Source organism: Podarcis vaucheri (assembly GCF_965113315.1).
Source record: "Podarcis vaucheri genome assembly, chromosome: 7".
Lineage (NCBI taxonomy): Eukaryota > Metazoa > Chordata > Lepidosauria > Squamata > Lacertidae > Podarcis > Podarcis vaucheri.
In genome coordinates this window covers 81361217-81372513 of record NC_138765.1, presented here as the reverse complement: position 1 = coordinate 81372513, position 11297 = coordinate 81361217, and the positions used below count along the sequence as shown (strand labels likewise).

Genomic DNA, 11297 nt, shown 5'->3' with positions numbered 1-11297 from the left:
CTTTTGTTGTTTACTAGTAAAATGGGATTCACCAAATGGACCCAGGTGCAAAAATCAGGACCCAGACTTATTTGCAGGGAGAGGCCTTGACTTCCTTGAACCCAGGGGAGTTGAGTGGGACAGAATCCTTCACCACACCTGAGGGCAGCAGAGTAGATTTGGGATTGCCTTAGATTTAGGATTGCCGTAGATTTGGGATTGCTTTAGCTGCACTGCAAGGGGTTGGACTAGATGACCACTGGGGGCATTTCCAACACTGCAATTCTAAGATTCCATCTTACTAAGATAAACCATCCTGGAAACAGCTAACAGTGACCATCCTGGAGCCATCTATGGCTTTTTTAAAAAACAAAAAAGTGCCTATAGTGGAGGAATGAAACCGCAGCCATTTGGAATCTGCACTCCAGATGAGTAATTGGTGGCACTTTGACGAAAATGCATTCTGAGACACTGAGATGTAAAGCGCATTAATGATTATGGCAGGTTATGTATCTTAATTATCCAATTTCAGTCACTTACAGTAATGGAACAACCAAGGGCAAATATGAGGATGCGGCAGAAACCTTGATGAAAGCATGTGGCAGAGATCTCAAAGGCTACTTTGTTGTTACTGCTGTTTATTTTATTTTATCTGCATATTCAAGCCCCGGAGAAAATATATATAGGCCCATTTAATTACACACAGGCATTTAAAAAGTCTGAAAAGTTTACTGCCCCTCTCCATTTGAGGTCCACACAGCTTCTGCCGCCATTGGCTGAGTCTCTGTGATGTCATGGAATGCTCATAAAACACACACACACACACACACACACACACATTCCCACCTGCTAGAGAGGGGAAACTGTCAGTCAAACACTGCAGGGCTGTGAAGTATGTGTGTGTGTGTTTGCATTTCATGAGATGGGGCAAATCCTTGCTTGGTGCTGAGGCATAAGCTGATCTGTGAACAAGCAGGAAAGGCTTTTGGGGGCAGGGAGCAACTCTCAAAGATGTGGAGTTGAGACCGCTTTGGTCCCTCATCAAGCTTGCATCTTGTCCTACTTACGAAGAAAAGAGAGCTTTAGTTAAAAGAATGTTCCAGGCCTTTATGAGATAATTTTTGATTCAATGAGCATTGATTAATTGAGCCCAACGTCCGAGTCACCAGAAAGCTCTTTTAATCTGTACGGGAAAGTGCAGCGGAGAACAGTTGCGTGGATGCCATCTGCTCTGACCCAGTTGCCTTAACCTACCTAGTATTATGAGATGAGAGGCAGTATTGCATAATGGTTAGAGCATGGGTAGGCAAACTAAGGCTCAGGGGCCGGATCCAGCCCAATCGCTTTCTAAATCTGGCCTGCGGATGGTCCAGGAATCAGTGTGTTTTTACATGAGTAGAACGTGTGCTGTGTGCTTTTATTTAAAATGCATCTCTGGGTTATTTGTGGGGCATAGGAATTTGTTCATTCCCCCCCAAAAAAATAGTCTGGCCCCCCACAAGGTCTGAGGGACAGTGCTAAAAAAGGTTTCTGACCCCTGGGTTAGAGTGTCGGACTATGACCTGGTAAGACCAGGGTTCGAATTCCCACTCAGACGTGATGAAGGTCACTGGGTGAGACATTGGGCCAGTGCCATCTCTCAGCTTTAAGCTACCTCACAGGGTTGTTGTTAGGATGAAACGAGGGGAGAACTGTGTGTCCACCTTCAGCTCCTTGGAGGAGGAAAAAAGTGGAACATAGATGTAATAAATAAAACCACTCTGCACATGCGCTCTATGGGGCTACCTTTGAAGGTGACCTGGAAACTACAACTAATCCAGAATGCGGCAGCTAGATTGGTGGCTGGGAGCGGCCGCCAAGACCATATAACACCGGTCTTGAAAGAGCTACTCTGGCTCCCAGTACGTTTCCAAGCAAATTCAAAGTGTTGGTGCTGACCTTTAAAGCCCTAAACGGCCTCGGTCTAGTATAACTGAAGGAGCATCTCTATCCCCATCATTCTGCCTGGACACTGAGGTCCAGCACCGAGGGCCTTCTGGCGGTTCCCTCACTACGAGGTGAGATTACAGGGAACCAGGTGGAGGGCCTTCTCGGTAGTGGCACCCACCCTGTGGAACGCCCTCCCACCAGATGTCAAAGAGAACAACAAGTACCAGACTTTTAGAAGACATCTGAAGGCAGCCCTCCACTGGGCATGTAAGAATGTCTGTACTCACGCAGGAACCCCAAAGCATCCCCATAGAGTGGTCCAGAGCAGAAAGCTCACTGTCACCGTAACTGCTTAGGCATAGAGGGTTGTATCCTATTAAGTACAATGCTCCATCTGTCAGAGGTTCTTTGCATTGCAGGGGGTTGGTCTAGATGTCCACCTGGGGCACCTTACAATTCTACATTTCCCCCTTTCTTTCCAATCTTAAGTTCAGGTCTATACATTCGCACATTAATTTGTTGTTGTTGTGACTATTACTATTCTAATTATTCAAGTGCTCCAGAAAATTCAATAGCATTTTGTGAATTTCTGTTAATACATACATGTTTGCATGCAATTTTGCCTAACATACCCATTCTGATACAGTGCATTTCTGCATGTTATTTTCACTAAGAGATGCATTTTGATGCATGATTGAAACACACACACACATCCGGTATACGCACTTCCACACACATGACTTGGCTGGAGAACGGCATTGCAAAATTTGGAGAGCTGTTAATTCTCAAGGGGTGAATAGTGTTTCCAGTCCTTGTACCGTTTGCATTGAAAGGTGAAACTGGAATCACATTTCTCCCTGCCAAGAGACGTGAGGACATCTGCTACCTTAAAGGCAAAGGGATCACTGACCATTAGGTCCAGTCGTGGACGACTCTGGGGTTGCAGCGCTCATCTCGCTTTACTGGCCGAGGGAGCCGGCGTACAGTGCCACCCACATCCCAGCTGCTGCCTTAGAAGCCTTTAAATGGAATTAGATCGGATCGTGGAAGAACATAAGAAGAGCCTCCTGGATCCGGCCAAAAATCAGTGGCGTGTGGGGAAATTTTTAATAGGGGACCAGTTAGGGCTGCAGGAGCCGGCTTGCGAGGGTACTTGCGTGGGCGGGATGTCCGGATTTTGCACATGAGCATCGTGCTTCCTTCCCTAAGCCGGGTGTCACAAAAGTCCAGTGCCTGCCCCTCTCTCCACCAAGCAGTGGCAAGAGAACATGGGCTTTGGGAAGGAATTGGTTTGGGAGTCACGGGCGGTGGCTTGCTGAATGCCACCCCCCTCAGTGAGGGCACCTGGGGCGATCACCTGGGCCCGTCACCCCCCCTCCTATGCCCCTGGGTGGCAGGAGGGTTCTTGGACCCCGTGGGAGCAGAATCCTGGGCTTTGGGAAGGAGGCGCCAGGGGAACTTTTAGGGGACTAGCCTAGGTCCCCCCCCCAGTTCACTGACCGCACACCACTGCGGCCAATGACCCATACTGCATCCTGTTTTTACAACGGCCAGCCAGATGCTGCAATGGGGAACACTCAATCTTAGCACTAGTGCCATAATAATAATAATAATAATAATAATAATAATAATAATGTCACCCATCTAACTGGGTTGCCCTCCTGGAAGTGCCACAAAACCTCTGCATTCCACCCACGAGAATTTCACCAAATCCACTCCCCACCACCGGCCTTTTGCTAGCTTTCTAATGCAGTTCCCTTTTTTCATTAAGAGCATAAGGAGACTCTGCTGAATCAGGCTAATGTAGCCCAGCAACCTGTTCTCGCAGTGGCGTGCTCTTGTAGTTGCCTGTGGGAAACCAGCAAGGAGGATCCGAGCGCAACAGCCCTCTCCCCTCCTGTGGTTTCTACAGCCCCACCATGCACCGGAGCATGGAATTGTTTGGCAGTTCCTTTTGGGCTGGGAATGGCCTTTAAGAACACAACACAGAGGCAGCTTGGTTCTCAAATGCCTTGGTTCTCAAACTCCAGAAACCCGGAAGCAAACTTTTTTGGAAGCTGAACGTCCAATGCAGCATTCGGCTATTGTTTCCAGGGCGCCTGCGCCAATCAGAAGCTGCGCCTTGGTTTTCGAACATTTTGGAAGTCAAGCAGACTTCCGGATCAGATTAAGTTTGGTGCTTTTGTTTTTGCTATTTATTTTGTGGTTTTGTTTTTGAGGCCTTTTTGGTTAATTTGTTTTTGTTTCTGTGTGGGACCCAGTTCAGCTACTGATTGATTGATTGTGTGACTGTGGAAATGGATAAAAGCCAAACAATGACTATCAACAGTGCAGGTAAGATTTTTTTTTTAATTTATTTTTTATCATCTACAATACTGTCTTATTTATTTTATAGTACAGTACATTGATTATTGCTTTCTTTTTATGGATCAATGGTCTCAGATAGTAAAATTCATGTTAAATTGCTGTTTTAGCGGTTGTTTTTAAAAGTCTGGAATGGATTAATCCATTTTGCATTACAGTAATACCTCGTGCTACGTTTGCTTCACGTGGTGGCTTTTTAGGTTCCGAACGTGGCAAACCCGTAAGTATTTACTTCTGAGTTCGCCCCGCACACACGTGCAGAAGTGATCTGCGCACTTCGTGCATGTGCAGAAGCTCATGCACAGTAGCAGCGCTCTACTTAAGGACTTTCCGGGGTGCGAATGGCACCATGAAACGGATCGTGTTCGTAAGTAGAGGTACCACTGTACTTTCTATGGGAAAGCACGCCTTGGTTTTGGAACGCTTTGGTTTTAGAATGGACTTCCGGAACGCATGAACTTTGAGAACCATGGTACCACTGTAGTGTATTATGAGGCTGCTGGATCAGGCCAATGGCCATTCTAGTCCAGCATCCTGTGGCCAACCAGATGCCTGTGGAAAACCTGCAAGCAGGATTCAAGCAAAACAGCGCCTTCCCCTGCATCTGTGATCCAGAAGCATTGCTGCCTAGAACTGTGGAGGCAAAGCTGAGCCATCATGGCTAGCAGCTATCGAGAGCCCTCTCCTCTTCCATGAATTTGTCTAATCTTTTTTTAAAAACCACCCAGGTTGGAGGCCATGCCTGCCTCCTGCAGGAGCGAGTTCCACAGTTCAGCGATGCGCCGCGTGGTTAATTGATGATTGACAGAGGACGGTTAAAATCAGAGCACGGAAGACCCTTTTGGCACAGTGCCCTGAAACACATCAATATGGGTGGGAAGAACCTTTGGTCTTATCCTGCACGGCTCTCTTTATATTCTTGCATCTCTCTCTCACCCCTCACTCGCTCCCCCCAGATTGCTATACATTCATAAACAAAATCAGAAGATGACTTTGAGAGCTGAGAGCAGGGGAGAAGGGAGTTGAGTCAGCCATAGGGTTAAGCCTCCCTTGTATCACAGATAATGATGGTGTGCAGCAGGATAGTGGCGCCCCGGCTCCACGGCATTTGCCTACATTCACGCTAACTAGGCCTGTATTGGCGACCGTCCAAGACCCCAAAGGCTGCGTTTAATTTGCATGCAAATTTACAAGGATTTAAGTGCCTTAAAATAAACAGATCCTGCCAACCCGCTTGTAGCTCCATCTCCCTTGACAGATTTGTGGAAATTGGCTAGTGGTGTGTGTGTGTGTGTGTGTGTGTGCAGCGGCAAGGCCTGTGGAATCAAGCAGCTTCACCTCCTCGTGGTTCCCGCCATCGATGTCCTCAAACCCTCGTTTGTACCACTTCCCTGTCCGGCAGCACGAGAGTCACGGGCGAAAGGGTCCCTCTTGGGGAAGGGAAAGTTTGTAACTCCTTGGTCCCAAACCGCGGTGAGACATAATCGGCCAGGAAGCGGATGTTGAACTGCCGGCTGATGCAATAGACCAGGTTCTCAACGACAGCACACTGGAAGCTGGCCGGGAAGGGCATAGGGTGGGTGGCACACTCATACCAAAGCTTGGCCCTGGCGCCACAGCGGTAGACACTGATGCCCATACTCCGGTTCAGGTCAAAGCGGTAGATGAACCCATTGACGGTCACCATCTCTGTTGTCCGGTCTTGGTTTCCACCGGTGAGGCTGAACTTCCACATATCCGTCTGCCCGACGTATCTCAGCAGCATGTAGCGCAGAGTGCCCCCTGTGACGTAGATCTCTCCATCGCACGCCGTGGCGGTGTGGGCCACGGCGAAGGTATCGTTGGGCAGCGGGGCGGCGAAGGTCCAGCGGTCCAGGCGTGGGTCGTAGCGCTCAACAGTGTAGAGGCACTCCCCACCAATGGCGTACAGGTAGCCGTCCAAGGCAACCAGCTTGCAGTGTGGCCTGGCTTGGTTCAGCGGGCAGATATCGCGCCAGATGTTGGTCAAAGGGTTGTAGCAGAAAACCCGGTTGGACGGCTTCTGGCACCTCCCCCATCCTTCGCAGCCGGCAGCCACAAAGAGGTAATTGAACATGCTGCACATGGCACAACCCTTGGAGACGACTTCCAGAGGCACGTGAGTCAACAGGTGCCAGGTATCCTTTTGGTCGTCGTAGTAGCAGAGCCTGCTTGCATGCTGGCTCTCGCCCTGAGAGCTGACGTCCGCCACAGTCACGTACTTCCGGCCCCGCATCCTCCGCTGCAGGATCAGGTCTCTCTCCATGCCATTGAGGCGGCTGTAGATTGCGTGGGTTCTGAGCACCTGGAGGTAGTTGTCGCTCATGACCTTGTAAGCCGCTTCCCGAAGCGTCTCCAGCTTCTGCTTCTTGGCCGTACACAAGACCTCGTAGCAGTTCCCCAAGTCCAGGTGGATGTCGATGGAGGACTCTGAGCTGAGCGGGATGTGGAAGAACTTGGCGCCAGCCACCAGCTCCACTGTGGGTTCCTCACTTGTGTCGCTTTGGAGACTCTGCATGGACCCGACCAGTGAAGAAACGGAGCTGGAACGGAGGGGGCTGAGAGGTGGCGTGTCCAGTCCTGACAACCCAGAAGCCAGACAGCCAAACCCTTCCATAGGCACCTGAAGCTCTGGGTTGTCTATGATTTGATGGAGGCTGTCTTTCCGGCTGAAGCTGCCAGCTCCAGGTCCTGGAGGTTTCTTGGACCTCTTTTCTTGGACAGCAGCCTCATCCTGGCTCCCAGGTTGCCGGGGCTTTGTCTCATCCCGGATAAGATGAGGAAGAGCACCAGGAGATGGAACATCTTCAGGGTCATTTTCTGCTGCTGAGGTCTGGGCTGATTCCTGACCCAACCGCTCCTCAGAGGCATCAGGGATGTTGATCACAGGTAGCTGAGAAAATGGTTGGGTACCCAGGCTGGCGCAGGAAGGCATTTCCTTCAGGACCGACTGGGAGATGGACTGAACGTAGTAGTCATAGACTTTGCCTCTCAGGCTGGTCCCAGGGACCCCTGGTTGCCCATTACTGTTCTCCTGGAGCCTCCGCTCTTTAACAAGGCTTTCCTCCACCTGAACTTGGGCCACAGAGGAGAACATGTACGTGGTGTGTGACCCAGCATGGCTATGGTTCATCTTCAGGCCCATGTCAGAAGTGGCATGGAACGACGGACGGGTCCTCTCCTGCTCCTCTTGGGTCGGGGCTAAATGCTGCCTCTCCTCTTCTCCAGACGGATCACTTCTCCCTCCTCCTAAAGTGGAGCCATTCTCATCTGCAGGGTGAAGTGCTGCATGTCCAGATTCCTTCTCCTGAGCAGCCAGGCAAAGTCCATCTTCTGCAGAGCTGACATCCTTGTGGCTGCTGTTCAAACTGCAGAAGCCGCCTTCTGGGGAGAGCAAGCCCAGAGAAGGCAACCTGCCCTCTGACTCCGTTGCAGTCTCTGTGACTGCGGCACTGTTTCCGTTGCTGAGGACAGCACCAGAAGTCTCCCCTCCCTTCTCCTCTTCTGCCACGGAGCATTTTCTGTCTGGGGGCAGCCCGCTTCCCAGGTGACTCATCCTCTCCTTCTCCTGTTTCTTTACCTCTCTTTCCCCATCCGGCTCTCTGCAGGCAGGTGTATTTTGCCCTCTAGATTCCCCAAAGACTGCAGGCCCAGGTGCCCAAAGTGGCGGGTTACCCCCTGCCCTGTGGTTCGGCTTCTCACCCTTGCTGTTGACCCACCGGTGCCTCAGTCCAGGGGGCAGTTTTTCCTCCCTGCAGCAGACCATGCTCTCCGTCCCCTCTGCGTCTTCGCTGCCCTTGCCTCTCTCCCCGCTGGCTCCTTGCTGGCTGCCGCAGGGCACTCGAGACTTGTAATATCTATACGCCAAAGTCAGTAGGAGGAAGGCGGCGGCCGAGAGGGCCACCCTAGCAGCCAGCTGCATATCTGAGGTCTGCTCTCCGCTTACCTGGACGCCGGGGGTCATCCTTCCATACCACGCTGGGTGCTCAGGAATGCGAGAAATCCGAGGTTAATTATTTCTTGAGCAGGGGCTGGCTCCAAGCGGCCAAGGCCTGACTCCCAGGAAGGTGACTTTTACCTGTCGACAGGTAGAGAACACCGCAGGCTCCCTGGCTGGTCTCCCTCCCTCCCTCCCTCTCTGTATGCCAGGTGTCTGCTTACCATAGGAGGTTTGCATATTTGAACAAGGTGGGCCGGGCCGGACACAGGTGACACGGGATGTGTGTGTGTGTGTTTGTGTGTGTGTATTAAGTGGAAAACAAAGCAAGCAGACAAGACAGAGTCTCCCAAATGGGGGTTTAGTTTACCAAGCTTCTGTAAACAAGAGAGGAAACTTTGGAAAGCTACGAGGAAGTAGGAAGAGAAAATGAACAGGTGCCTGTAAAAATAGACTTCCCCAAGCTGATAGGAGCTGGTCACTGATTATGGATTTTTCCTTCAGTGCTCACATTTCAGACTCTGCTAATGAACATTTTTTCAGGCGGCGCATTGTTAAACTATGGAACTCACTCCAGCAGGAAAAAGGGATGACCTGCTTTAAAAGAGTATTGGATCAAATCATGGAGGAGAGGGGTTTTGATGGCTGCTTAGCACAATGGCTATGCTCTGCCTCCAGACCCTCCGAGTGTCTCTATTTTTCGGGGATGGTCCTGGATTTGCAGAAGCCATCCTGGTTTCTGATTTCATAGAATTATAGAGTTGGAAGGGATCCCAGGGGTCATCTAGTCCAACCCCCTGCATTGCAGGAAGAGGCAGCTGTACCATACAGGGATCAAACCTGCAACCTTGGCATTATCAGTGCCGTGCACTAACCAACTGAGCTATCGCGGAATGTGATACAGGGCTGCCTTGAGATGTCTTTTAAGAGTTGTATAGTTCCTTATCTCCTTGGCTCAGGGGGGTCGCATAACTCCATACCTTCTGATATTTCTCTGATGAAAATAGGGGTGCCCTAAGGATGAGGGTGGCACTGTGGTCTAAACCACTGAGCCTAGGGTTTGCCGATCGGAAGGTTGACTGTTCGAATCCCCACGATGGAGTGAGCTCCCGTTGCTCGGTCCCAGCTCCTGCCAACCTAGCAGTTCGAAAGCATGTCAAAGTGCAAGTAGATCAATAGGTACTGCTCCAGCGGGAAGGTAAATGACATTTCCATGTGCTTCTCTGGTTTCGCCAGAAGCAGCTAATTCATGCTGGCCACATGACTCAGGAAAACTGTCTGCAGACAAACGTCGGCTCCCTCAGCCAGTAAAGCGAGATGAGTGCTGCAACCCCAGAGTTGTTTGCGACTGGACTTAACTGTCAGGGGTCCTTTACCTTTACCTTTTTAAGGAAAAACTGGACATTTCGGGATCAAGTCAGAAACCAGAACGGCTTCTGCAAATCTGGGACTGTCTTGGGGAAATAGGGACGCACTGTTGCAAACGACTCAAGAGCTTTTGCTTGGCTAGGATGAGGCCCTGAATTGGGATAATGCCTCTTGCTTGCCTAGATGGAGAGACACATGTGCGTTTGTGGAAAACCCTGGGAATATTTCCTGGCCGGATTGTATGCTACTGTACCAGGAGATGTATCCATTGCTCCACTTAACATTGTTTCTGCTGGAAGCTTGACCAAGCAGGGGGAGGGGCTGAGTCCACCTTCCAGGCTGAAAATGTTTCCCCACCCCTGTTCAAAGGTTTTTAGGTCCTTGAACCGGGACTCTTCTTTCACTTTCTCCTCACAAACCTCGAGATTCACAGACAAGGCCATCTGAAACACGGGAAGTTTCATAGGCCCTGCTATTCCTGAACTCTGTCAAAGAGGTCAAAGTCCCTGGAAGGCTGCAGTTCATGAAAGTTGCCGCTCACACCAGACTGTGGTTTTTTATCGTAATCATTTGCATGCTTTACAGGGATTTTATATATGTATATTAGCGCTGCCATATGTCCAGAATTTCTCGGGCATATCCGGGATTTATCAGGCAGACAGGATTTCTGGGGAAATGTCTGGGGAAACTCGGGTGTATGGGAACCCATGTTGGAAGTGTTGATTTTCTTGGCGAATTTCCTTTAAAAAAAGTTCAAAAACTTCATTTTTTGTTTGTTTGTTTGTGTTTTTTTAAAAAGATATTTATTAAGGTTTCAACATATTACAAAATATGCAAAGAAAGGAGAAAGAAATAAAGAGAAAAAAATAGAAAATGAAAATACAAAATAAAAACAATTAAAAAAAACAGATTAGTCTTTCCATGTCTTATCTTTCATTTGCTTGTTTCCCCTACCTCCTCACACCTCCCTTTTTGTATTCCAGTTCAAATTAGTTAATTCAGCAAATCCTTTCCCTCTTTGATTTTATCTTAATCTCTTATCTTAAAATATAATAACTTTAAATTTTCACCTGTTAACAATCCATTTTTACATATTCCTTTTAACATTGCTGCTAAAAACCACTTAACTTCAATCCAACATCATTCTAACATTCATTAATTTTGCAGTATTTCTGTAAATAGTCTTTAAATTTCTTCCAATCTTCTTCCAATGACTCTTCTCCCTGGTCTCAGATTCTGCCAGTCATTTCTGCCAGTTCCATATAGTCCATCACCTTCATCTGCCATTCTTCCAGAGTGGGTAAATCTTGTGTCTTCCAATACTTTGCAATAAGTATTCTTGCTGCTGTTGTAGCATACATAAAGAAAGTTCTATCCTTCTTTAGCACCAATTGGCCAACCATGCCCAGGAGAAAGGCCTCTGGTTTCTTCAGAAAGGTATATTTAAATATCCTTTTCATTTCATTATAAATCATCTTCCAGAAAGCCTTAATCCTTGGGCACGTCCACCAAAGGTGAAAGAATGTACCTTCAGTTTCTTTACATTTCCAACATTTATTATCGGGCAAATGATAGATTTTTGCAAGCTTGACTGGTGTCATGTACCACCTGTAAATCATTTTCATAATATTCTCTCTTAAGGCATTACATGCCGTAAACTTCATACCTGTGGTCCATAACTGTTCCCAGTCAGCCATCATTA

The 11297-nt window shown here is 48.8% G+C and overlaps 1 protein-coding gene across 1 annotated transcript; it reads right to left on the bottom strand.

The window, feature by feature from the left end:
* Nucleotides 1–597: 597 nt before the first annotated feature.
* Nucleotides 598–8391, bottom strand: KLHDC7A (kelch domain containing 7A). Its single transcript, XM_082229968.1, has 2 exons — nt 5611–8391; nt 598–1038 (listed from the first exon to the last, which is right to left on the bottom strand). Exon 1 carries the CDS (start codon nt 8252–8254, stop codon nt 5639–5641), a length of 2616 nt encoding a protein of 871 aa, XP_082086094.1. The 5' UTR covers nt 8255–8391; the 3' UTR covers nt 598–1038; nt 5611–5638.
* Between the last annotated feature and the right edge of the window lie 2906 nt (nt 8392–11297).

Excerpts from the sequence above, each read along its gene's own strand:
- KLHDC7A (XM_082229968.1), bottom strand. The coding sequence starts at position 8,254 with ATGACCCCCGGCGTCCAGGTAAGCGGAGAGCAGACCTCAGATATGCAG.